Source organism: Chelon labrosus (genome assembly GCF_963514085.1).
Source record: "Chelon labrosus genome assembly, chromosome: 15".
NCBI lineage: Eukaryota > Metazoa > Chordata > Actinopteri > Mugiliformes > Mugilidae > Chelon > Chelon labrosus.
Genome location: NC_140348.1, coordinates 15,067,311 through 15,094,877, shown reverse-complemented (window position 1 = coordinate 15,094,877; position 27,567 = coordinate 15,067,311). Strand labels below are relative to the sequence as shown.

Below are 27,567 nucleotides of genomic sequence, written 5' to 3'. Positions count from 1 at the left end.
AGCGCGACCTCTGAAAATGAGGCCTTACCTCTAAATAGAAGCTTGTCAGTTTTCAAAAACAGCAATTTTGAGCATCACATTGAGCCCTTCAGTTACAAGATCTGTCAATACTCTGCCTGGCTCATTTATTTGATCAAATAAAGTCTTAAACACAAAGGAACGCACACATCTACGTCTGTCCTCAGTTGTACTTCCTTCGCTTTTGTACATCTCACGTGTCAGGTGTAGGCTGACGGAGACACACAAGCTTAGAACTGGCTAGGTGAGGTCCGGAGATCAAGAGGCAGATTATTGGCTTCAAATAGCCTGCGTAGACTCTGACTGTGCAAACAGTCAAAACACATCGTGCCAGCTCCCTGTCAGGTGGCTTGAAGCGTGAGCACTCAAAGCTCAGGCTCACCTGTAAGAACGCGTGGGCGGTTGTTTTTCCCACAAGACAAATATCACGTTAATCATTAGCCAGCTATTTTTTATTTTTTTTTTTACATTTCAGAAAGGAACAGGCGTCTGATAAGAGGTGACTCAGTCGACTTCCTCAGCAGAAATGTTTCCTTCTAGAGAAACTATGTTTCTCATGAACATTTCGTAAGCTGATTTTAATGAATAACTACAACAGTTAAAGAGATAATGTCTCAGAGACACATCATCTTGCTTAAAATGTTACATCCACCATCTATTCATCATCAAAAACCGTATACTGGCTGTCACATTTTAATTAATCAAACTAGATTTCTTTACTCTGATTAGATTTCCACCTTCTCCAGCTATTGCATCTTGCCTCGCCTTTTCTTTTAAGTGTTTTACGACTTGCAAACTCTACACATACGCATTTCTCTCATCGTGCATATTCTAGTAGACCACCAGATGCAAACCAAAACATTTCTTTACCTAATAACTAGAGTCTATGTAATTCCTTAACCGATAAGTGTCTCCTCCAGCGCATTTAATGTTCTCTTTTAAGGCAAGCATGCAAGCAGAGAGACAAGTAACCTCTTAAGATGCACAGAGAGGGGTAAGGAGGAAAAAGGGAGATGGCTTAGGGGGCTGCTGGCGCTAATTGAATTGTGTTTTTCACTGATCAGCGTGTCTCTAGCTGTGTTGAGCATAAACTGTTCAGACTGAAAACAGGCTGAGAGCAAAATGCCTCAGCTGTCACACTCTGCCCCATATCATCCACACGGAAATCTGTTTAGCAGAAAAGGGAAAGAAAACAGATTAGTGTTGAAAAATTCATTTGAAAATAAATACATATACATGAACATTTCAGGGTGAGGGCAGAGAGAGGAGTAGCTCGAGGGGAGCGGGGTCTTAAAGCGACGCAGCAAACACGGCTGAGTGCCACTGCAAAAAAGTATGAGGAAACAGGAAGTGAGTGAATGCCTCTGAAGGGCTGTGGTGTTGCTGAGCTCGCTTCCTTCTCGGCTTTTGGTGTGTGCAATTTCCTGACTCTGTTTTGCTTCTCACATTTTAATGTTGACATGCACTAGCAGAGCCTCTGCCATCTTAAAATTACTGTTAAACGGGGTGTGTTTTGGCTGCTTGCTAATTAAATTTTAACTTCCCTTGCCTAACTGTGCTCAGAATGTGTTACTGCTGACACACATGCAGTTAATGTAGCTGCAAGACGGTTCGAGATAATGATGTTCGCCTCCTTGATGTGTGAATGCACAGTTTGTTTAATGATGCAGCTGAATTTTATGCACTTTATAGTCTCTCTTGTGGCATTTTATCCACAATTTTGTCTGTTTCTCGCAGGTGAAGCTGCTGTGAAATTTAGCAAAGCTGCGAGTCTCCTATAGTCCTCTTACTAAATGATTTTTATCATTTTATGGCTCCGTGCATAGATGTGAGGATTCTCTGTCATTGTCCCCTCCTACATTAAGAAAATCAGCATTAGAATAATTTGTCAGAGCTGTTCATTTCTGCAGGCGTCAACCATTGTGCCAAGAACGGTCCTGTTCCTCAGGCTGATTTTCAAAAAAAAAAAATCTTAATAGAAATACAGTAGCCTATGCGTGGGATGAAAATCTGCCGTTCATCGTCTTATTATCCATGCACACAAACACAAACAGAGCTGCCAGTCCTTAACCAGCAACAAAAAACTCCTCTTGAGATGTTAATAGTGCCCCCTTTCCCTTCAATCCCTCCTTGCTCCTCCACCTCCTCTCTTTTAGAACCTGTGGCAATGAACTATTTTTATCCTCCTTTGTTCACTTTGCCTTTTAATCTTGTAACGCTTTGGTCAGATCAGTGAAGTCTGGAAATAGACTTTATCTCGCCTGCTCACTTTCTAACATGTGTGGGCGCACGCGGGTGTCCATGTGCACTTATCCTCCCCTGAACTGGGATAAAGACAGTCTCATCTGAACAGTCCCTTCTCCTTCTGCAGCTTTCTTCTTCTTTGCTTTGTTTTGCTTTTCTCTTCCCCAGAGAGAACTGCCGCCGCTCCTCGACTCTCTCTGGGGAAAAACGATAGAAGCTGTTCCTGGTTCATGCATCCTTCAGCCTGTGAAAATTTGTAGAAAGATTGGGTTTGAAATATAGATTTCCACACGTGCTTTGAATCCACTGACGCCTCTGCAGAGACATCGTGTGCACTTTACCCGACAGTAGCTTTGTCCCGCTTTACAATCACTGATGTCTTAGCCAGAGACATCAGTCTGACCTTTAATCAAAAAGGCATTCTGGTGGAACAAGCAGCTGCTGATTTTGGAGCTTATTGCTTATTCACCGAGGACTGATCTGAACAACAAGGTCAATGTCCTGACATTGAGTCCTGAGATCATAATGGCTTTCTGCTCTCTCAAGTGTGTGTGATAATGGCTTAACTTGGAGATAATGCGTTGCTCTAATAACCTTCTCCATCTCCTCACTTTATCCCTTACTTACCATTGAAACTCACTGGCTCTGCTTGACTTAAAAGTGAAAGAGTGCACATACTCTGGGGTTTCACACAATCTTATCTATCTTGTCAGTTGCACAGATGTACTCTCCCTGACGCTGAACAGACAGACACAGACAAACACGCGCCTCTATTATTTCCCACAATGTTTTTCTACCTGTCCCATAAAGTGTGAGCTTGAAAAGGAGTGCTGAGCCTCTTCGGTTTGATATTAAAAAATGATTGGTTCCTCTTGCCGACAAAAGATTATTTTATTTTTTTTTTTAGATGTAACAGACACCTAATCGAATGTTCCAGTCGTCACTACCTGTGCTGAGTATACCTTGAAGAAGACGTCTGCTGGGACTTAACACAACGTCATAAACACCGCTTGAATCAAATGCAACTGCGTGCTGTGTCATTGCAACAGATTTTTCAATTTGTCAAGCTTTAAAAATCGGCTAAGGTATTTTTCAGGCCAACATTTGCGGTGGTGTATTGCTGAGACACACAAACAAAGATACTTTTGTGTAAAGATTGGCTCAAAAACTGAAATCCACTAAATATATGCGTGTCTGAATAATGTCTATACACATAATGAGTCAACTAAAACATCTGGACATGTGGAAATTAAAAGCACAAATTAAATTACTGGATGCTACCATGCTGCGGATTCTGTGTGTCGACCAGACATATTTATAATTACAGGCAACTTGTGTTGGTTTTTGCAACAACAAATCTGAAGCTGTCCAACAATATATGCTGTGACATTTCAAGAATGCAAAAGATTATTTCCTGAAAGTGCCGTTTGGACTTGCTGATGAAGTGCTTTGAATCAAATTAGTTTGTCTTGATTGAGTTTATCCATGTGGGACATGTGTTGTCATTCTGCAGCCAGAATGCTTTTATGCTTGTGAAATTATATCCCCACCTGCCCTGCTTTCCTAATTCCGTGCTAAGCAAAATTAGCATTTTTCTAAGCGCATTGTCTCAATACAAATACATCTAGAGAACACTACAAGTTTGCTGACGCACGTTACATCTTCGAGGAATGAATTTCTTCCCACATTTGGGAATATATGTCAGTTTTGCCTGCCAACCTTTCTCTTTCTGATCTCTCCTTTCCCCTGCCTTCCTCCCGTTACAGCTGTCTTGCCTCTAGCTTAGTGTTGACTGTATTCTTTGGCTCCTGTAGGATTTGTCACTGTGAAGGCGACGACGACAGTCCTCTGATCACACCATGCCACTGCACGGGCAGCCTTCGCTTCGTCCACCAGGCCTGTCTACAGCAGTGGATCAAGAGCTCTGACACCCGCTGCTGTGAGCTCTGCAAATATGAGTTCATCATGGAGACCAAGCTCAAACCACTGCGCAAGGTAAGACGGTACATCCTCATCTAAGATGGAAAGTGAGTTATTAGTTCATTCTCAGTTAATAAATTCACTGTCACGCAGCTCTGTTTCCAAGTGTCCCAGCTAAGCTCCCATCCTTTGTTATGAAGCCAAAAATGTCAAAAACTGTCTCCAATGCGTCACGCTGATAACACAAGCATGACACTGAGCTTTGAAGCTTTTCTCATAAAAGTAACTTGTTGGGGAGGGTGGATTCATTTCAGTACACTTCTCTTAAAGGGTCTTATCAATCGCTGTGGCCTGCAGATAACAGGACACTCTAATTAAAATTCCTCCACCCTTCATTAGCTGCACAAAAGGCCTTAAACAAATGCTCCACTGTTAATAGCTTCTGAATCTCATGGCTGAATATTGAAGCGGTTCACGTGAAATTCGAGATGAGGGGCGGATGTTGGTCTCGGTATGAATTGTTTATCAGAGAGTGCTGGGTTTCATGCCGTGCTGCAACACGCCTCGTGAAATCAACCGAACCATTTCATCACTGGATTCATGAGTAATGCCGTGTTGGGAGAACTTACACCGCTTACTTACAACACTAATCTGATGGTTCTGGCGTTGTATTTGTTTTGTGGGCTCATTTCCAGCGCGATGTATTGTGCAGCCAGTGATCGACAAGGTGCTGCAGTGTGTTAACTGAGCTGCCTGGCACGCTGCAGTGTACGTCTCCTCTGTTTGCAGGACGCTGCGCGCCACTTTCTTTCCCTATTGTAGTCCCCCCACCAAGAAGCGCTGTGCAGCACTGGATCTTGCTCACAGCAGCTGAAAAGTCTCCATCAAATATTTCGCTCACGCTCTGAGCTGCTCATAAAAAAACGACAGAACTGTTTAATTGCTTGAATTATTTGAAAGCTTCTATCTTTGCGTGTGACTGTATTGTATTTTTAACATCCTCCCGTGTCTTCTGTCTGTGTCAGTGGGAGAAACTACAGATGACGGCGAGCGAGAGGAGGAAGATCATGTGCTCCGTCACCTTCCACGTCATCGCCATCACCTGCGTGGTGTGGTCGCTCTACGTTCTCATCGACAGAACAGCGGATGAAATCAGATCCGGTCAGCTTTGACTCAGACGCACGCACACAAACATACAGTGCACCTAAGCATCAAGCGGCATCCTCTCTGTTAGATGTAGTATCGTTGTTGTTGATGTCATCCATTCATCCACAATCCTCCACTGTCTCCAAGTCATTCATGTACAGTATATAAGGTTTAACTGTAGTGCTGTTGCTGTGATGTAAGTGTGAATAGTGTAAAATGTTCTCTAAGAGGAGAACGCATGTGGGCGTAATTCACAAGCGAGAAGCTCGGTGAGCATCAGAGCCGCGGCTGAGGCTGAACAAATGTGTAGAAGAGTTGACTGTTCGTTTAATTTGTCTTTTCTAAGACTCGCACAGAGATTCAGGCTCGAGTGAGGTTGTTTTTAAAGTGATTTTAGTCATTCTGGCAAACTCTCCTCGGAAATGTAAAGCTCTTTAAGTCTGCGTGCCGGACTGTATGCCAACAGTTATGTGAGGGCAGTAGTTGGCACGAGCTCGTGGCAAAAAACTAGACACAATATCTGAAAGGGAAACATCTAAATACACTACAATCTCTATAATTCGTTTCAGAGGCTGTTTAAAAAGAAGCAGGTTTGCAGTTGGGGAAACAACCTCTTGTTACCTCAGATGTGAAGATCAGTATCATTTTGACAGGAAGCCAGAAGCCGCAGCAGCAGGAGCAGCAGCAGCTTAGCTTAGCATGAAATCTTAAATAGCTAGAACAAATGTTTATTTAATGTGTACAACAAAGACAGTGTGAAAGGCTTTACAAAGATAATAAGAGTGAATTTTTTGCAATTACTTTCTGGGATCTGGACATCGTCATGAAGTTGCCAGGCAACCAGCTTGACGTTTTTTTTTTTAATAGATTCAAAGAAGCAACACATAATGTCTAAGTTAGCAAGGTGCTTGCAAGGTGCAGGTTGTTTGATTTAGTCACGTTTGGACAGATCTGCCGGTTTCCTTTGTTTTCAGTCGTTGTAGTAAGCTGAGGAGCTGCCGGTTGTAGCGTTGTGTGCCGTTGGCGGTCTGTGCCAAACTGAAACCTGCAGCTGTCCTTAGACTTTAAAAGTGTCCAGTAGTAGGTCAGAATGGGTTCATGGATTTTAAAACCTCAGAATGAGGGGAAATCTAGGAGTTTAAACCCCATTCAGCCTGTAGAGCATGGCCTGCTTCTTCCATCCAAAGTGGACAGCGGGACGTATTTATGGAAAGATTGACGGTGCGGTCCTCAGAGCTCTGTGCTCCCACTATCAGGGCTAAAAATGGAGAAGGCTGCTTTAATGATGAGCTGTCGTCGTAGCTTCCGCCGGCGCTACGTGTGCTGCTGCTCGTCCCTCCCTGGCATATTTGGCGTCGCTGAGACAGTGTACAGATGGAAGAGCAGGCTGTGTCTGTTTAGCCCAACCTGATGATTCAGACTTGTTAGAGTCCCCGAGGGCTGTCAGGTTCAGTAACCATGGTGATGCCAAATAGTTCCTCTCCAGTCCTGCCTGTCCTCACAAGTCACACAATACCACAGTTATGTATTATTTTTTATTTTTTTATGTCAGTTTGCTCACAAATCAAGTAGGATCTAAACACCATGAAATGTATTTTATGCATTTTGATTCGTGAAACTGATTTAACTTTTGACTGCATGATGATTACATCCTAGTCTTTGCTCCTGTAATGACTGACTTCATTTGACTTTTCTTCTCAATCTGTTTGTGTGTCTTTGGTAACACATGATACTTACACTCTCTTTACTCATGCAGCCGGAAGAATCCCAGGTAAACATTTCAACTTTGAACTTTCAAATTGTGTTTTTCCTCGTCAGCCTTTCTGTAATCGGGCCTTCTCCTACTGCTGCACTTTTACGCCCCTTTTGCTTCCCTTTTCTGCCTTGATCTCAGGAACGAAGTAATATTTTTTTTCCCCACCCTTAAAGGCTGCTTTACACACGCCACCTCAGTGAATGTTCCAGCTTAATGAAAGCAGACAGGCGCAGAGTTGAAGAACACGCTGTGATGTATTTTCTGTGTTATACTTTCTGACTGAGGGTTTTGATTAAAACAAACCCCTCTGACATATTCTCACACAAACAATGACACATTCATCTCGGCTCATAAAGTTGGATATAAAGTGTCTGACGCCTCTGTCCGGTGTCGCTAATGGCATGCTGATTGTATTATGTTTGCCTTGTTTTAAATTGGTATTCCTCCCTTCGTATAATATTAGGCACTACTTCATTCCACATGTTATCATCAAGGCTAGGATTTAATAACTCTATTGTGGACCTTTATATTTCATATCCCTGAAACATAATAGGGAAAATGAAAAGGCTGATGAGTTGTAGGTGAAGGTGTTCGTTTATTTCGGGCTGCCTCTTAGTATTTATTTTGGAAGTTGCATATTTTTTTTCCTCCCACTCGGACCCTTCGGGTTTTAGGCTTTTTGCAGTTTGCAGAAATGCTGTAACTTCCACGGGGCCGGAAAAATTGTTTTCCAAATTTAATACAAACACTGCATTACATTTTGGCAGTCATTTATTTATTTATTTTATATAAGTATAATTATTTTGGGGAGCATCTTGTCCCTGTGTTGTAGAGCAATGTTGGAGAAACGACAGGAAATGAAAAGAAAGAAAAACAGGGAGTGACATGCACCAGTGGTCCCGAGTCTAACACGAGCTGGAGACATTGTGGTGTATGATCAGCGCCTAAACAACCCTGGTGCCCAGATTTATTTAGATTTTATCATTTTGCATTTACAGGCCTGTGTCTGAGTTTACTGGAGTGTTTTTATGCAGCTGTAAAAAGTCTGCAGCGTGTCGGGATGTTCGCGCTAACCTGCAACACCGTCTGTAGTGAATATTAAGAAATGTGAAACGGTCAGATTAGGATTCACATTGAATACCATGATATAGTCCAAATTATAATGCATTACCGAAGGAATCATGGACACTACCGTACGCTGGAGAAATAGTGTGCAGTGATATAAAATATGAACGATTTCCATCAGTGCTATGATATCGTGTCCATTTGTCTCCCATACATTCTGCAATAGTCTCTCCAACTGCGCATCTTCACTTTTAAAGCATATCATAGCTTAGTCAAGCTTAATTTGCTGAATGAATCACAAAAATATCGATTAAATTGCAGCAGCTTATTGAGCCACCTTTCCCTTTGTGTCTTCACCTGTGCCTTTTGATCTCCTGAGCTTGAGCTTACATAAAGTACATGTCCTAGCTTGTGTGCCTTTGTTTGTTTTCACAGTCAGGTCTGACCTGTGGACACGTTTGTTTTCTTCTCTGTTCTCCAGGAATCCTGGAATGGCCTTTCTGGACCAAGCTGGTGGTGGTGGCCATCGGCTTTACAGGCGGACTAGTTTTCATGTACGTCCAGTGCAAAGTCTACATCCATCTATGGAGGAGACTCAAGGCTTACAACCGGGTCATATACGTGCAGAACCGGCCAGAGACTTGTAAAAAGCAGATGCTGGAGAAGCCGCCCCTTATGGAGCCCAGCCTGGAGAACAAGGAGGCTCTGGCCCCCACCCAGTCGGACACAAACTCCTCCCAGTACACAGAGACAGAGGACTACAGTATGGAGGTGCTCCATGTCTGACACTTGAGTTTGTACCATCGGTTGTCCTGGTCCTACTACACACAACCACAAACAGGCCGGCGGTGAAGAGTAGCAGTGATGGAAAAGCTGAGGATAACTGAGGAACAGACATTTCCCTTCCTCTGATCCCAGACTGACCCACTGTCCTATGGTCATCTTATATTCTCCAAACTCCCTTTACAAAGACGGACCCTATCTTCTTCTGTCCTCGTATCGTACCTAAATCCTCCCATCTTTTCTTTCCCAGGACTGGACTGTTTATTCTGACTTCTGTAAATGTCGGAAGAGGCCTGGAGCATAAAACACACAGACTTGTATGTACACCTCTGGGAGAGCAGGACTGAGACAAATGGACTCACAAACAGCTCTGGAGGTCTTCACGTCTCCGATGCGTGGTTTGTTTGATCGTTGGTTTGTTAGATTTGTTCGTTTTTACCTCCTGTGGGTCTCTGGCTAACCTGCCGTGGATCAGTATGTAGCGCCGTGCATCGGACCTCTGGAACATTCCAGCTACTGCCATCTGTGTCGCTGTGGTCCGTCAGCTCCGCGCCGGTCTGGATCCAACCAGGCCTTGATCTGGACATGCATCGAAGCACTTTTGTTTTTTTAGTTCCCACAACACATCCCTTCTTTTCCTCTAGTTCATTTTTTTTTCTTGTGTGTTGTACACGGGGGAGAGCACACTCAAACTAACTTTTCCTCAAATGCACATATACTTACAGATGAACCCTCCTGTGGATGACAAAAATGGAATTGGGGTTAAAAGAATTGGAAACCTGCTGAAAGAAATTGAGTCTCATAGCTCTGATGCAGATAATGGAGAATCCAGCCACATGACTTCTCTACCCCAACATGAACTTTCTGAAGGCTTTGAGAATGTAAACTTTTTAAAAAAAAATGATACAAAAAAAATAATAAAATCTAAAAAAAAAACAATAATAATAATTTTTTAACTGGTCACAGGAAATTACGAGATAATTTCCATGTCTTGAGATCGTGATGAGAGCCTTTGGGCATAAACGGTGTCGCTCTTGTTTTTCTATCATGCGAATGATGACACAGTATTTACAGTCTGATATTCCACGTGCAGTTTTTAACATGTTGGTTTGTTTGCTTAGTCATGGGATACGCCTTGAGAAATCCACAGCTGCCTATTTTCAGTATGGCCTCCCGCCGCTCCCATTGGACAGGCGGTGAATTAACTGAGACAGAAACCAGGCTCCAACTGTGTAAATTTAAATTTGCTCAAAATCAGCATTAGCTTATTCTCCCCTCACTCACCCCCTCCCAGTCCTCTGAAAGTCAGTACCTGCGAATTTGCAGCCTATTCTTGTGTGAGCTGATGTTTGGATGTGGCGCAGAAAATAATTACCGAGCATTTTGAAGTATCAGAAGTCTCAGTTTCACTGTAAGCGTTTCTTTTTTGCCAGACACACTCACAAGGTCGAGGATGTCTATTTTAGCATCTGATCACAAGACAGCCAGCGTGCTGCCTCTCATTTGACTCTTTCTCACATCAGGCCTCATCTGTTTTCTTACATTCACAGGATTATTTAACATTCAGGAAGTTGTTTTTTGTTTTTTTTTTAAATATAATTTTCACTGTAGATGATTACATCCATCAAGATCATCTATTTTTTCCCCTTTACATTCAAGCCTGTGACAGAGACCCTCTCTCTGCCTCATCGCTGTCCTGATCGCCACCTGTTGGTGCGATGCTGAAGGTGCAGTCTGAGATAGGCAGCAGTTGATTTCTCGGTGCAACGTGTTTTTGGATGTTACAGTCATTGTAAGTGCTCTTGTTCATGTGGGAGCACAGCAATGCCGGGCTCATGTTGAGCCTCACAGCCATTCCAGCAACCATTTATTAATCTGTCTTTGATACCAGTACAATGTCTGTGAACAGCGAAAGTCCAACAACATACCTGACAACTACTGCTCAGCAGCAGCAGCAATAAATGAAATCAGCGCTTTGTCCCCCTCACCCCCCCAACCCCCACAGGACTGCATACTGTATTTATGTATATGCCCCATGGTGACTTGAGATCTGGAGTCTAATATAATTCTAAAATGAGCCGAGGGAGTCGTCGTTGTTTGTGTGTCAAGTTGGATTAAGACCTAGTAACGAGAAGCTTCTCTGAAACTTCAATACCCGGGAGGCTCAGTGCAATTAGACAGATAAAAAGTGCAATTACCCTTTTGTTGTGATTCTATTCTGCAGTTATGTACTGGTGTTTAATGTCCAGGATGTGCTCTGGATACAAAATGATTTTCTTTATTTTGTGTTGTATTTATTTTTAACAATACAGTACAGTTTGTTCATTTGAGAGAAGAAGAAAAAATAACCAACTTTCATTGATAATTTTATGCAACTTACACTTAGTTTTTGTTCCCAGGCATAAAAACCAGAAAACCACTCCCACTTTTCTTGTTGCACTTTTGTCTTGTAGATATTAGAGTTGTAAGAAGCTTGATTGCTCGACCTTAATGTGAATATCTGCTCTTCCTTCTCACTTTTTAATTCGATTTTTTTTTTGTCAGTTTTGAACATAAAGTAACGGCTTGACATATGGTTTCCTTGAGATGGAAGATTAAACTATAGATTGTGTTTTTTTTGTTTTTTTTTAAACTACTCATAGGAGCTGGCTCCTTTCATGAAGTCTAACGCAGAAGTTTTGATGTAGTTCTGATGAAGTTTGAGGCCATTTCCTCTTTGAGCACAGCTTTTTCTTTATCGGTGTCTGTCACCATGAAGCAATTTCTTTAATCGTTTTGAGCGAGAAAATTACAGGGCCTCACTGAAGCATTGTTAGGCTTAAATCTGGATTATTATTTTTTTTTTTTAGTGTCTGGGAATAGTGTAACTTGCATAAAAGCTACATTTGTTTACTACTGACTGGACTTGAACATATATGACTGTTCCCCTGTCTTATATCATTCCACAAGTTTGTCTGTGAATTTACTTTGAAATAGTAACTGTAAAAATTTGGTAAAAAAAGAAAAAAAAGTACTTGTTTTTAAAAAGAAATATTGATGTGATTTCAGTTCATTTCCCACGTTTGAACAAATATGTAGAATTTAAAAGAACAACCAAATAAAAGTTATGTTACTTTTAACACTTTGTGTCTTTTTTTTTTTTAGTGTATCCCTAGAAAATCGTGTGTTATTAGTTTAAACCAGTGGCGCCAAGCTCATTTTAGTTCACAGGCCACATGCAGCACAAGTTGATTCCAAGGGGGCCGGTCCAGTAACATAATATAATGACCTATTAATAAAAAAAAAATGCAACTCCAAATGTTTCCCTTTATTTTAGTGCAAATAAATACAAATATATTATGCTAATGTTTACATTTAATGAACTATCCTTTTACAAAACATTCTATGAAATGATGAAATGAAAAGAATATGTCCACTGAAGTCTTACTAAAACAGTGCGACATCTAGTGGACAAATTAAGAATAGCCGTTCATGTCTTCAATGTAATTTCTACACTTTGCGAATTCATCCGGCGGGCCAGATTGGACGCTCTGGTGGGCCGGTTTTGTCCCCCGGGCCTTATGTTAGACACCACTGGTTTAAACGTTGACAGGATTTGTTCATGACTGTCTTTGTGAAATTAGTTAAGTTGCATTACTACATGTAGTACTATTAGTCCTTACAATATAAAAATGCTAACTAATTTTCACCTAATTAAGTGGTGAAAAAAACACTTAGGTTTGGAAATTTGTTTTCAGATGTTGTGACTGCTTGTTACACTTAAAAGCTTTTGAATGAAATGACGGCCACTTTTACATTTATTATGCAGACAAATTCTGATCTTCAACACGGTTCATAAGCAATTCCACAACAGAAATAAAAACCTGGAGCATGGTCAAGAAACTGTACAGCTCATCTCCAATCATCAGCCCCTACTTCATTAAGTAATGGCTTTCAATAGGCCTTCATCATGGAAGACGTTTTGACTCATCACAGTGGGGAAAGCACTGGTAAATTAATAATGACTACATTTCACTCAGAGGAGGTCTTGCTTTTGTGCTTGCTGGCCCAGTGTAAGGACTTACAAAGACACTTAAAGGAAATCAAATATCATTGGTACACCCTCCTGGCACAAGTCAAAATGTCTGCCAAGTAAAAGGACCCAAAACATTGAAGCACCGTGTCGATGGAGTACACAAAAACAACATAAATATACACATAACTGGCTCCTGCTGGAGTATTGCAATCATGCACTCAGCTGATGGGGACCTTTCTGGCAGCATATCTGGACACCTCAGCAACAACAGCAGAACTTGCGTTTTGAAAAAACGATAAGCGGAGATCATCTCCCTTCAAACAGCGACACTGTTTGGGATTTTGTCAGGAGACATGTTGTAGTACGGCAGCTTCTTCCCATCATTCCTCCTCTTAATGGAGCTGCTTATCTCTGCCAGCTGCTTTCTGAACTTCTCCATGGCCTCCTTCACCGGCTTCTCTATGAAGTGCTCATCAGGGTACATGCCCAGGTACAGCTGCAGGGAGAGACGAGACAGGTCATTCAGCCTGGAGGCACACAATGATGAAAAAAAGAAGAAGAAAAAAAAAGCTTCTCGGGAGATTAGAAATGCACAGTTTATATCCAACTTCTGATTGCTTTGGACAGTCCTGAAAAAAACAAAAAAACAATCTATACTGAGACAAGTGCCCCTCCTGTACCTCGTTCTCCTGGTACTGGCTGAGAGCCCAGACGGCCCCCAGGTGCCAGCTGGAGCGTCCGCGATCGGGGAGGCTCTCGATGATCAGGTTCACATTTGCCAAGCCCTTCTCGTTGGGTGGGGGTCTCCGCATGGTAGAGGGAGCATTGGGGATCCAGGAACACCAGTCGTACTACACAAAGTAGACAAACGTGTGAATGCAGTATATTTACTCAAGAGGTGTACTTTTCTGCTCCTTTCAGCACATCCACAATAGATTTCAGAGGCAAATATTGAACTTTCATGTTTCATTACACCAGAGATTTTAGCGGTAACACATGGTTTCATATTTAAAAGCATAGCATCTACGCTTCACAAAAAGCATAGATTGAAGAAAACCCCTAAACAGCTGGACTATTAAACTATCCTTGCTGTAGAAAGGTAGCAACGGTAAAACTTGATGCATCAATATGAAATATCTAAATAATAGATCAGTCAGTGGTGTTGGTTGGTTGGTTGTTGAAAAAGGAGCATTTTTAATATTTAAAGTCCATCACGGATGAAACCTCTGCATTGACATGTACTGTGTTTTAGCTCAAACGATCCATCGCTCACCTGTCCAAAGTTGACAGCTGCATGCTGGGCGGAAGCAGTGAACACAACGATGGTCAGGTACTCTATCAGCTCCTCACACGTTTTCAAGGACTTGGGGAACTCTGTGTACAGATTTGACAAAGTGAACTTAAACCATTACAAAACCCCTTCATACAACACCCGCTTCCGTTTGAGAGCATTGAGAGATAATGGTGAAACGTCGGATGGGCGTTTCAACACCGCAGCTCAGACAATGACACCATCACACGCCTGTTGCGTCCTTTCTTCACCCTCAAACCCTCACAGCATTCATCCATAACAGAGCGGATTTGAATTTATAATGCCGTCTGGTCTCAGTCACACCTGTCTTCACCAGAATATCCAAGACTAATAAAATATAGAGGGGGGAGTGAGCTTCTTGCTTTCCTGGAAAAAGAAACTCACTCCGCTCAAAGGATAATTATACAATAAGGAGTCTGTAATGCGTTCCCACCACAGTGATCGAAGTCCTGCATGCCGAAGCTGCACACGTCTTTAACGAAGGCCTGGATTTCTTCATCTCCGCGCAACTTCTCATCGCTGGTGTAGTAAATACGAACCACATCTGACACAAAACTGACAGAAAAATAAAACACCACGAGACAGCTGTCACATACACAGGAAATGAAAAATGCTGTATCTTCTGTCACTGTTACAAGGGTCCGTCACTCTCACACAAGAAATGTTCGCACATATCTCCCGACTGTTTTCTTGTACTCAAAAACACAGTGAGAGTGGTTGTCATTGCTGTCTATGAAAGCCCTTAAAAAGAATTGTTCCTCACCTCTTGGTGGCCTCCCACACCTTGTACCCATCATCCCTGTAGAAGTAGGTGGGCAGCTCCTCCTTGCTGTCCACACAGCGGGCCTTGATCATATCGGGGAAGCACAGAGATCTGTAGGTCAGGCTCTTCATGGCCTTCTGAACCAGCTGGACGTGACCACCTCCACCTGTTGCATTTGCCTCGATGAGGAAAGACAAGACAAAGCACTTAGTATTGCTGCTTTGAGATTACGTCGCTGATTAGCCAGTTTGCAGTGACTCTTTTGCTTTCAGCTCAGAATAGAACAGACAAAATCTCACTGCTCTTCCGCAGATCCACCAACTCACCTTGTCAAAGATGCCGCACTCACAGATGAGCTGCTCTCTTGCCTTGGTGTTGATGGCGATGGTAAAACGAATGTGTGGGATAAGAAGCTGGGAGAAGGACCGACGAGTCAGTGACTGGGTGGATCGAGCAGTTTTATTGATCAGTGAATTAGCCAGAGCTTTACCTTATACACTGGGTGGACGGCAGGAAGCTGCCTGAACATGGCGATAGCAAACATCTCTGTGATCAGATGTGTCTTGAGCAGGTGTGTGATGGTCTGGTGGTGCTGGAAGTCAGCCGAGCGGACCCAGATCTTAGCCAGCAGCCAGTCGTACTGGCCATCAGTGGGCAGGAAGATGGGGTTTTGGTCTGGTTTCTGGCCCAGCTGAAAAAGATAAAGGATGAAAAAAGCAGCAGCATAAGGAGAAGAACAGTCAAAAAACATCAGCTGGAATATCAAATGCTTCCCTTATAAAATAGGAGTGTGACTCACACCTGCTGTTTCTCAGCATCACCGTACCTGTATGGCTATGGGCAGAATCTTGTTCTGAACTGTCTTGTACAGCAGACAGATCGGAGCGGCCAGGTACTGCAGCGTGCACGGGTCCGTGCAGTTCGGACTGATGCCATCCAACACCTCGTAGTCCACTATGTACATGTTACCTGCCTGGAGCCACAACATCGCTTTACATTGCACATCAGCGAGAGAGTTGAATAGAGCTGCAGCTGAAGTTTGTCCTGAAATAAAAGCTCACAAAAAACAGTTTACCTCTATTTCCTGCTCCAGAGTCAGTTCCCTCTCCAGGCTGACGGCAACCATGTCATGGGTGACAGGAAAATTATCAGGAAGTTTGGTGCACTTTCGGATCACCACGGGGTTGCAGCCATTCAGAAACTGGTATCCGAACATGAAGTCCTCTTTCCAGTGCTGCATCACGTACTCTGGACAATAATATAATATAATATAATATAATATAATATAATATAATATAATAATGGACTAGTATTAATATAAAATGTGAAGCTAACCTGAGATTGTGTTTTTGATTCTCACAAAGATCTTCTCAAAGTCAGCGAAGTCACTCCAGGAGGACTGGAACATGTGCATGAACTGGTTCACGAACAGGTTCTCGATTCTGAAAAATCATCATCATCATCATCATCATCATAATCATATTCCAGTCCAAGGATAGTGTATATATACATATATATTGCCTGGCCAAAAAAAAAAGGTCACACAATCTAATAGTTCATTGGACCACATTTAGCTTTGATTGCAGCACGCATTCGCTGTGGCATTGTTTCAGTAAGCTTCTGCAACGTCACAAGATTTATTTCCATCCAGTGTCGCATTCATTTTTCAGCAAGATCTTGTATTGATGATGGGAGAGTCTGACCACTGTGCAAAGCCTTCTCCAGCACATCCCATCCTGGACTCTGTGGTGGCCAATCCATGTGTGAAAATAATGTCTCATGCTCCCTGAACCACTCTTTCACAATCTGAGCCTCATGAATCCTGGCATTGTCATCTTGGAATATGCCCGTGAACATCAGGGAAGAAAAAAAATCCATTGATGGAATAACCTGGTCATTCAGTATATTCAGGTAGTCAGCTGACCTCATTCTCTGGGCACATAATGTTGCTGAACCCAGACCTGACCAACTGCAGCAACCCCAGATCATAGCACTGCCCCCACAGGCTTGTACAGTAGGCACTAGTATGATGGGTGCATCACTTCATCTGCCTCTCTTCTTACCCTGATGCGATGGTTCCCCACTATCCTTCCAGTTTTTAATAATGCGTTGGACGGTTCTTAACCCAATTTTAGTAGATTTTTCAATCTCCTTAGATGTTTTCTCTTCTTGATGCATGCCATTGATTTGACCCTTCTCAAACAGGCTAACATCTTTTCCACGACCACAGGATGTGTCTTTCAACATGGTTGTTTAAGAAATGGGAAGCTACTCATTGCATCAGTTGGAGATAAATAACTTGTTGTCAACTGAAAGATAATCACCCATGCAGTAACTATTCGATAGGAGGCTCGTACCTATTTGCTTAGTTAAAACCAGGTGGTGACTTTTATTTGGCCAGGCAGTGTATTTATATATATATATATGTATATACATAGTGTATATATAGTTTTGCAGCTTTGCACACAAATCTATTTGTCTGTCCACTAATACACAGCTTTTCTTATGAATTTCACTGAAAACTTTGATCTGAAACACTGCTCGCTGCAAATACTTGGAACTGTTTTGTGTTATTGTGTCTATGTGGAAAAATTAACTTCCTTCCTGAAAGCACAATGCAAATGACCCTGGTGATAAACACACAATGACACCTCTGTGTTGTTCAGTTACTCCTAAACATAGAAAATAGGAACATGCTATCAGGTGGCAGCTCGTCATCTGATCTGATCAGATCGTGAAAGCTATGCCCAAGGTGGAAGCTCCACCATCTCCCTCTGTTTGTTTATGTCAAGACAGCTGATGTCAGTCTGTCACACTGAGGGGCATCATCTGTAATCACCACCTCTGCCAACCCTTTTTCGCTGAGGAAGGCTGTGAGTGGGAGCACGTACGCCTTGCTGTAGTTCAGTACGAAGTCCACTCCTTTCTCGCTGTCAAACTGGATGTCCCGGGGCAAATCCTTGTGCCTGTTGGCATCTATGCTCATCGGAAAACCTGGCTGCCACTCTTTCCATCTATAAAGAGTAGCACAGTTGTCAGTTAGCAGCCTCAGTCTCCTGTGACATGGACTAATGCTTGTGGAAACTTGCCTGTACGTTTTCCTCCTCGTATCCAGCTCTTTTTGTCTGTGCTGCTTGACCAGGCTGGTCTTATCATCCTGAGGCAGACGTGCTACAACAGACAAGGTGAGAGATGGAGACTCAGGATAATGAAAGAGGAGGAACAGGAAGCTTGTTAAGCAAACAAACAGATGAACTGATGACTACCTCGTCCATCCCGCAGCACCACTTCCTTGTCGTCCACCAGCCAGCGAAAGCAGGGGAACTCCACGTAGTCTCCAGATGGGGTCTTGACCGTGATGTACTTGCAGTACCAGTCGTCCTGCATCCAGTACTTCTTCTTCTCGATCTTTACCAACACAATGTCGCCCAGGTTCTCCCCGACTCTCACGTCGTAGGAGTCGACCTAAAATTAAGTCAGTAGATATATCCAAATATATAGTTATGCACAGAATCAATTATCTTTCATTAGTCTTGTTTTTTTGAAACGTTTGAACTCCTTTCAAAATATTTATAAGAAAACTGGGAATATAAATTTAAGTGAAACAGCAGCTCACTTGAATTTTGGGAGGTTTGTCTTTACTCTTCACAAGTAGAATATATCACAATAAGGGCGTGTGTGTTTGATCTGTACCTAATACAGAGAAATGGTGACTTGAATGTTTTGCATTTTGTTGTTAAAGTGAACAGAAATGTTTAGAAAATCTACATGTTCTAAATTTCCAAATGAAAAAAAGTGGATGCTAAATTTGTCGTTTCTTCATTTGTTACCGTCTGTATTTTATACATTTATATTGTGTCACTCTTGTGTTGGGACACACTACGTGAAGCAACCGACTCAGACATGTGAGATACAAAGTCACTTACTGAATATCTCCCCAACTCTGGGAAATATTTGAAATACTTGAAACAAAAGGTGCGGCAGCATCTGACACTACGCTCGGTGTCTGAAAGATAAACTGATTGCATCACGTTTTAAAAGAAAATCATAACATTTACTGACATTTGAGTCACTTTGTTATCGAGTTATTTATGCTGCACAACATATTTTTGTCATTATTTTTTACTTTATATATATCCAAAAGGAAAAGTGCTTCAATTTCAAATATTTGCTTGGAATACACTTTTTTATTTATTTGGAATAGTTTTGTATTCCTTCCAATACAAAAGTATTCATTTATTTCATCTCCGTTGGGACTTCTTCCTCTTTGACATTAACACAGTCAACCTATAAAATCACTTACTGCTCCCCTCTCAAAGTCATTGTACAGAGCCTTGTCTAGCAGCGTCCTCTCGCTGCATCGCTCCGTGCCCACCAGAGTAATGTAGATGTAGTCATCAGTCCCTGCGAACCACTGGCTCCCTGTGGCAACAGTCACCGTGTAGGAAGGCATGGCGATCACACAGGACGAAGAAGTCTCCAAAAATGTCCAAGCGCCCTCTCAAGGTGAAGAAATCAGCAGGTAAGCAATTCAGCCAGGACAACATTCGCCTCGAGACTTTTACTGAAGGTAGCTTTCCTCTTCTTGCTCAAAACTGTATTTTCCACTGATGTCCTCACTTCTCTCCACACACCTCTTACATAAACACCAAAGAAGGCAATGTGTAATCTGGCAGAAGAGGGAGGTGCGAGACAAACTTTGAGTGATGGGAGTGAAGTGGGCGGTGAAGGTGTCTTATTCTAGAAATCTATGATTTTATTTGTCTGCAAACACCAGGACGGGGCTGAACCGACGAACAGCCGCCGTGGACATGTGAACTGATATCTTCTACACATCACATTTACCAGTCAAATTCGTGTGTGCCATTGGACAACAAAAGGCAGTGTATTCCAAGTTTCAGTGAAATAAATGCAAATGCATCAGCGAGCCCCTGTTTGGTTTTACATATGAAACTGTGGCACCCATATTACCAGCGATGGAAAAAAACACCTAAATAAGCCGAGTCAGTCTTGCTCATTCTCAACAGTGCAAGAGAAAAGGCACAAAAATCATTCAGGGGTTTGCAATGAAAAGACAAAATAACGATGCCAGACTCTGTGCTGTTTTAAGAAGATGGCATGTATTATAATTCAGACACTGCTTATAAAAAGCACAGCAGGTAAAACTAAACAGGTACAAAGACAGAAAATAAAACCGACAAACCAAAAAAAAAAAAAAAAAAAGGCATCTCCATTGTTCACGCTCAAAACTATTCATCTCGTTTCAGTCGCAACTAACAAAACCTGATTAGATATTACAGCATACTAGAATTCATACACATATAAATATCTATAATAATAATCCTTTATCGGTAGCAGCGAGCAGCAGGAACAGAGTGGATCTGACAGGACTGACAGAAGACTTTATGGAGCTATACAACAACAGTGACGGGTCGTGTGCATGAAAACAATCAGAAATAGAGATGGAGACATCTGTGGATGAATCAGTGGCAGCATAAAAAGCACAAATGGTAGCTGCCACTTGTCACCAGTGGAAGCGTACGATTATACTCTTAAACCCAGGAAGGTGGGCACAGTTTGATGCAGAAGTCACTCATCAGAAGTTACATGCAAGTCTTATTTACGTGCACTTCTGGGGATGATTTGGGAGAATTATACGTTCAGACCCTTACAGACATTTGTTCAACAACACCGTTCTACTCGAGATGTTTTGACACCTCACTTCCTCTACAGCCAACGGGAACCTGTTCAGTGGTCTCTTCAAATTTCAATATTCCGCTGAGGTGGTTTCAAACCTGAGGGCCTACAACATTTTAGCATAAACGTGCCCAATTTGCAAATTAAAACATGAAAACCAAAGACGGTCGGTGCATTTTTTCTTTTTTCTTGGGAAACCGTGCGTAGTTTCCTACTTCTTAGCAATTATTCAAAATAATAAAAGAGAAGGACACGTGCATGATTACTCATGCATCTGATAGAGTCACAAGTCCATAAAGCTGGAAAGCACTGTTTTATGACTTCTGCAGCTCAGCCTTCCTGGGACAGTAGCCTAATGTTTTCGCTGAACTGCATTAGAAATACTGCACACATGACACTCCCCATCTTGCTTGGGTTAAGCAAAATAGAGAATTGAGAGATCCTAATCTGGTTTGTGTCTCTTTTTTTTTTTTTTGATGGTAAACAAGCATATGTTATGTCAATGCTGCCACCCAGTGGCAACTGCTCGCAAGAATCAATAAATAAAGGAAAAAAGCTTACAGTCATGAAGTGCAAAATTACTCCTGAGTTTCCCTCCGGCAAAATGTGTCCCACCAGACGCATCTCACCAACATCCATACAAAGTGTAATATCTTAAACATCTGAAAATATCCTTGTGATCACAGCTGAGCAACGCTTCACGTAATCAATATCATCAGAGCTACATCTAAGTCCACATAACCAGCAAAAGAAGCAAAGGTTTTTGAAAATGGTTACAGTAACTGCTCTGTTTTAGGTCTAGCATTAAAATGGGTGGTTGTTTTAAAACTGTAATCATCAGCTCACTTCACTACACCTTTAAAAAAAAAAATAAAACAGCACATGTGGACTGTTACAGTGATTTATAAAGAGAAAAAAAAAGGCAATGACGCACAATTTGCTGGCATCTTTTTCTAGTTACTGCATTTCATAAATTAAATCCACTAAACGCTGAATATGGAAAAAAGAAACGATTAAATTAATTTAAGAGTGGTATCCTCATACATACAAATAAAGTACAAATAAAGTCTCAAGTCTCAACTTTCTTCAGAATAAACAAAAGCCAGAAATATTACTGTTTAATGGGCTACTTTGATCATTTAAAGCAATCACTTAAACATACGGCCATATGTTGACATCTGTGTCTGATGTGAATGTGGCGCTGCCAGCGTCATAGCTAAAGAGCAACTAAGAATTAAAAAAACAAATTAATCTCCTTAGAAGTAATGAGACAAACGCAGGAAGAGAGAGGGAATGAGATAAGACGGACATGGAGCGGCTTTCTGTTCGATATCTGATTTCCTGACTGACTCCTCTGCTGCCTTCAGTGCACTCAAGGAAAAGGCAATTCCCACATTGAAGAGCTTAAGACGTAGTGAGTGACCCCCCCTCCTCCCGTCACTATATGAAGTAAACACGAGCGTCGACTTGATAAATGAATCAGAGCATACGGGCCCAGGTGCAGGGCATGGAAGATACAAAACACAGCGACTAGTTCAGGTGGAGGATCTGCTTCATGAACTCGTAGGTGGTAAAGGCCACGGCCTGGGAGGGCACACAACGGATGTAGTTGAGAGAGAGGCCTCGGTACAATCCCCTCCTAATCCCGTACTCCTGATACACGTACTTCAGGGTCTTAATCGGTGAGCTATTAAAATGCAAGAAAAAAAAAAAAAGATAAATCATTTTTAGAATAATAATGTATTTTGTTTTCTATTTTTAAGTGTGGACATAAGTGTTTTTATGTATCCATGAAAACAAATCATATATACAGGCTAAATAAGATCACAAAACTCAACTTCCTATCAACTATGTGGAGCTGAACGCCAAATATCTCACAGCAGGTGCCCGTCTGTGCTATGAGGAACTACACTCAGCTGACAAACAGCCTCCACATCAACACTAAAACCTGTCTTGGATACTGATGGATTAACCAGAACATGCGAATGCATTCTTAAAGATCTTGAATATCAAGAGCAGGCAGATAACGCAAGAATGGCGTGCAGTGTTTTGATTGACACTGTGTGAACTTCTACAGGTATGAACGGTATGCTGCTGTAGCCATTTACAGCTTTGGCCCGTAACATATTTATCTGATGGAAGCAGGATCCAGTCCCCTTGTGATCTTCTCTCCCAAAACCAAATGTGGAAAGCACATTCGAAGAGTGTGTGAGGCTACTTTAAACAGTTTTTAAGCAACTCAGCCGATCAAAGACAGAATTAAGACTTTGTCAGAACAGATCTTTATCTCTTAATATCAAGTTCATCAGCGCCGTTTTCCTGAGTGTTGCAGTGCATGCTTGAAATGATTTCCACTTTCAATTTTTCTCATTTCATTTTAGTTTTCACCTATAGTTCACTTATAACAAATTCAATTGGGACCACAGCAACTAATTTTTCCTTTTTTGTATTTTTTAACAAACCACATTCATCACTCATACCTTTCCTAGAAGTATTCTGCACATACAGGTGGATTTAATGTAACAAAACAATATCATGGTGTAACTCTGGCGACTAGAAACGTTGGTGATACTTACCCACATTTCTCAGAGTCAGGAAGCACAGTGCTTAACTGCATTCTTCTCCTAATCACATCCAAGGGGTACCTAGCGAGACAACACACAGTGTGACACATCAGCCATAAATAATTAAGTGTAATCAATAGCCACATTAAAAGCATTGAGGTTGAAACCTACTGGCTCCCTGCCTGGGGAACTTACGATATTGTCTGAGCGATAGCACCGGCGACCCCTCCACACAGCAGGTTGACATGGGTTTTCAGAACGAGGACATCGGGGTTGTCTAAGGATGGCTGTCCCAGCAGCTCCGGAAAACGGCTCAAGCCAAGGCTCCTCAGGGTGCCAAAGGTAAAGAATGACAGGCCTGCGATGGATATAGGTGGAAGTCAAGAGTCAAGATAATGCAACAAAGGAATAAAGGAACACAGGAGACATAATGTATTTAAAGGAGGACATTTGTGCTGCTCATTAGTCACCTGCATAAGGGGCCATTCCAATAAGCGTTGGAGTAAGTCCTCTATAGAAGCCCAAGACGCCCCCCTCCTTTAAAAAAAGAAAAACAGAAATTGCAGCCAAACTTATACTGAAAGAGGATTGTCAAGGATTTATAAAAAGGCGACACCGTTTGTGAAAAACATGCTGCTTGACGTCTCCACAAAGTCACCTTAAGGTAAATGGTTTGGAAAGCATTGGCAATTCCAGTGTAGTGTTGATCTCCCTTCACCTGGAAGGCCAGTCTGGCTCGGATCATATCCAGAGGGTAAGTGCATATTACTGCAGTCATCCCTGAAAACATAAGAGCGGATAAAAAAAAAAGAAAAGAATAGCCCGCTGTGAGTGACTATCCACCCTGACAACCAATGAAGCAGGTCGGTGGCAACACGCCAATGTCTTTTTTCACACTTTAACAAACAGTGACACAGCTTGATGTTTAGTTTATGGGGAAGCTGACAAATGTGACCATAATCTATGATAATCCATAAATTGAAATGAGTTCAACTGTTAGAGGCACAATTTTCATGCCCATACAGTGCGAGACATCCAGTTGGCACCGACTGAAAAAAACACAAGTCTTATCAGTACCTGCCATAGATCCTGCAAGGAGGCGGTGGATGTGTCCAGCGATGCCAAACTTGGTCCTTAGCAGCTGTAAAGGGAATATTATCAACATTAGTAGGAAGCTAGTTTGACAGGTTTAACAATTAAAATGATGTAAAGGAGAAAAATTACAAGATATACCAACATAAAAGTATATAATATTTCCTATCTTCTACCATCAGCTCCACTTATTATCATGACTTTGCCCAGTGAAAGTGTAATAAATTACATATTCTACCTTTTTATATTTGTCAAAGGCCATGAACTGGATGGCTCCATAAGGAAATATCCTGATCATCATTGCCCCATTGCCTTTGTACAAGCCAAGGAAGCCTTCTTTCTTTGGAACAGCCGTGAGAGTGGAAAACACTCCTGCAAAGACAGTTCAAATGTTTCACTCCCGAGATACAGATATGTGAGAAAAAAAAATAATATATTGGCTTTCCACGTTTGACTGATGTTTTACCCAGATGTTTGTAATGGGGGTTCTGGGCTTGAAGAAGAATCTTGACTCTGTCCAGAGGAGCGATGGTAGTCTTGGCGCAGCATCCTGCTACACCTGAAAACAGAGAAGCACGGCATCAAGACATTTATTATTAAATGTGAAACTCTTCATCAAAATCTAAGAGACTACATTTGAAATACAAGCGACAGCAAGTGGAATTTTGTGTTGACAAGACGCTCAAGTCCAGACACAGTAACCTCACCAGGTGACATTGGAGAGTCTGACCAGTTGAAACCACTTGACACATTTTATTGATTCTCATGAATCTCAGGACGGAGCAGACAGTAAAAGATGCCGGTCATTTAGAGATTGTGTCAATTTAAAGAGTTCACTGCCATCATAAAAGTGTTTTAAAATACCTCATAGCCAAAGACAAACAGGGGACACAAATGCAAATCCAGCTTGTGACTGTAAAAATTTTAATCTCCATAATCTCATGATTGATTTGAATCAGATATTCCATGAAGTTTGTGCTATTGTGCTGATGGTAAAGCTGCATTCCTTTAGGATAAGGGTGCAAACTGATATGCACTTTTGGTTTATGGTGTCGTTTGAGCGGATAAAAATTACTCCATGATAAATTTCTTCATGTGTCACGTGCACTTATCACCTTATGAGGGAAAGTTCTACCTTTGCACGAAATGGGTGGTTTGTTTATTTATTTTATAAACAGCTGGCAGCTGATTCGATGAAGGAAGCTCTCCTATCATCACTTCCTGGTTCAAAAGTTAAAGTAGGACTCGGTAGAGCAGAGACGGTCCTACTTTACGAACCTATGCGAGATCTGAAACCAAATTTATAGTCTGCCGTGTCAGGCCTTACCTCCGGCTACAAAGGAGCGAAGCCAGTAGTAGTCCCTCTTGGCAGGAGTGCTGCTCATGGTGGGGGGAGTGGAGACCGAAGCCTCCAATGTCATCCGGTCTGATCAGGAATCTGACACATCCATGGCTGTACAATAGGGCAAAAGCACAAATTCAAATGAACTATGTGTGGCTATGAGCTGCTGCAGGACAACGAGACAGTACGACTTGAATACTTAAGAGAAAGCTTTGTCATGGTTTGTACTGGGACATAGCACAACTTGTAGCCACTAACAGTAGGTAGATTTAGTTAAGAAACAATAACACTGATACTCACAAGATAATCTGGACTTTCAGAAGCAAAAAAAAAAAACAGCGAAGTGAACGGTTGCTCGGATGAAATGTGTTCAACAGATTTGTTTCTCCTCCGCTAAATTGCTAAATTCTCTGGTTTCCGTCATTACTCAAGATCATCTCCGGACCGTTCAATATGTAGCTCGTGTGAAGGACACTGGCTGTTATAGCACCCAGAAGATGGTCGTCCACTGTTTCAGTTGTAATTCCAAACAAAACCCGCAGTTATGTATCAACCTGAAGCACTTACAACACAACATTCGTGTCCTTCGACCACAGACAGTCGACGGCTTCTGGCCAAAAACAGTCGCAAGATTATGACGCAAACTGACATTTCCGGGAAGGGAGGAGGAAAAAGATTCTTATTGGCTAACAGAGTTTTACGTCGGTGCTTATTGGATAATCAGGGAGGGACGCTCTGCTGTGATTGGTTGTTACCTTACTGAACACTCGCGTGAGGAAGCGCGAATCATCAAATGTCAAAAATGAGACAGTTTGACCCAGACTCCTTTATTAAAGAAACCGAGAGACGTTTGTTGCTTTTTCTGTGGGCCACCATGACAGTGACAAAGGTAAATAAATCAACTGTGAACTGTTTATTGCTAGCTAAATAACAAAATCCATGGCTAGACTTGAAGAAATCAACGTTACTGTTGTGTGTTAATGGGAGAATTCACATTAGTAGGTGTTGTTTATTTGTTTTCCAGACTGATAATTATTAAAAGGGAACAGTGTCTACTGGAAATGGGCTGTTGTTCTCACCGGGGTCCCCTTTATGTTTGTGGAGTCTGGCATCATGTCAAAGACCACACACACACAAAGAAGTGAAGTTGTACTGAAAGGCTAAATAAGATGGTGACTTTATTTTGTTTGTAACACAAACAAACAAGAGTTATAACAATCTAAATACAAAATGCTTACAAATGCACTGATTCCTTCTTTATTTTCCACAAAGAAAACATGTACATTAATAAAAGTCTTTCAGTCTGACAACTGAAATTGAACACTGGGTGCACAGAAAGGAAATGTAAGTACAAATAATTATTTAATTACTTTACAATTTCCTTCACATTATATAGATGGCGGACCACAGCTGCCAGAGATGTCATGAGAAAGCCACAGAGAAGGTGGGAGGTCCAGCAGCAACAATCAGCGAGATTTCAACCTTCCCAAAGTTTGAGGTTGGTCTAACAAATTCAGGCTTCCTACTCATGGTGGGAGGTGTGGAGACCGAAGCCTCCGATGTCTCGTCTGACATCTCGTCTGATCGGGAATGTGACACATCCATGGCTGTATAACATGAAGAGCTGTGGTTTTTAGAGCAACCATCTACCTCCCCTCTCCACATGCCGATACATTCCTTTGGGAAAGTATCTGAGAAATACAATGACGAGGATTAGGGACCAGGCCACAGGTAAACCTGAAGGTGAGAGGCACTGTGCCCTAAAGCTTAACTTAGGGAAATAGTGAATACGGTTACAGTGAAAATGTAAAAGCTGAACAACAACATCTACTTCTATCTGTTACAGATCT

At 41.9% G+C, this 27,567-nt stretch overlaps 3 protein-coding genes across 11 annotated transcripts in view; 1 reads left to right on the top strand and 2 right to left on the bottom strand.

The window, feature by feature from the left end:
- marchf8 (membrane-associated ring finger (C3HC4) 8) overlaps nucleotides 1-12,138 on the top strand; it is a 75,257-nt gene extending 63,119 nt beyond the window's left edge. For 5 of the 8 annotated variants that reach the window (XM_084561559.1, XM_084561560.1, XM_084561562.1 and 2 more), the window contains 4 exons: nucleotides 4,077-4,257; nucleotides 5,208-5,343; nucleotides 7,085-7,099; nucleotides 8,631-12,138. In XM_084561559.1, coding sequence (XP_084417685.1) covers nucleotides 4,077-4,257; nucleotides 5,208-5,343; nucleotides 7,085-7,099; nucleotides 8,631-8,935 — 637 coding nt within the window. In that variant the 3' untranslated portion in view covers nucleotides 8,936-12,138. The remainder of the gene's footprint in view (nucleotides 1-4,076; nucleotides 4,258-5,207; nucleotides 5,344-7,084; nucleotides 7,100-8,630) is intronic. The other 3 variants (XM_084561561.1, XM_084561563.1, XM_084561566.1) reach the window with 1 other exon arrangement.
- Nucleotides 12,139-12,266: 128 nt separating this feature from the next.
- alox5a (arachidonate 5-lipoxygenase a) lies at nucleotides 12,267-21,484 on the bottom strand. 2 transcript variants are annotated; one of them, XM_084561707.1, is made up of 14 exons: nucleotides 19,326-21,484; nucleotides 18,289-18,487; nucleotides 18,112-18,193; nucleotides 17,914-18,036; nucleotides 16,358-16,464; nucleotides 16,098-16,270; nucleotides 15,849-15,995; nucleotides 15,513-15,713; nucleotides 15,349-15,435; nucleotides 15,023-15,201; nucleotides 14,693-14,814; nucleotides 14,221-14,321; nucleotides 13,628-13,798; nucleotides 12,267-13,443 (listed from the first exon to the last, which is right to left on the bottom strand). In XM_084561707.1, exons 1-14 carry the CDS (start codon nucleotides 19,473-19,475, stop codon nucleotides 13,264-13,266), a joined length of 2,022 nt encoding a protein of 673 aa, XP_084417833.1. In that variant the 5' UTR covers nucleotides 19,476-21,484; the 3' UTR covers nucleotides 12,267-13,263. The 2 variants fall into 2 exon arrangements, with proteins under 2 accessions (XP_084417833.1, XP_084417832.1); XM_084561706.1 differs by having other exon boundaries at nucleotides 17,914-18,193.
- Nucleotides 21,485-21,607: 123 nt separating this feature from the next.
- Nucleotides 21,608-26,460, bottom strand: slc25a16 (solute carrier family 25 member 16). The gene is made up of 10 exons (XM_084561708.1): nucleotides 26,018-26,460; nucleotides 25,703-25,828; nucleotides 24,842-24,934; nucleotides 24,614-24,747; nucleotides 24,361-24,424; nucleotides 23,942-24,063; nucleotides 23,754-23,820; nucleotides 23,479-23,641; nucleotides 23,296-23,364; nucleotides 21,608-22,406 (listed from the first exon to the last, which is right to left on the bottom strand). Exons 2-10 carry the CDS (start codon nucleotides 25,794-25,796, stop codon nucleotides 22,250-22,252), a joined length of 963 nt encoding a protein of 320 aa, XP_084417834.1. The 5' UTR covers nucleotides 25,797-25,828; nucleotides 26,018-26,460; the 3' UTR covers nucleotides 21,608-22,249.
- Nucleotides 26,461-27,567: the final 1,107 nt, after the last annotated feature.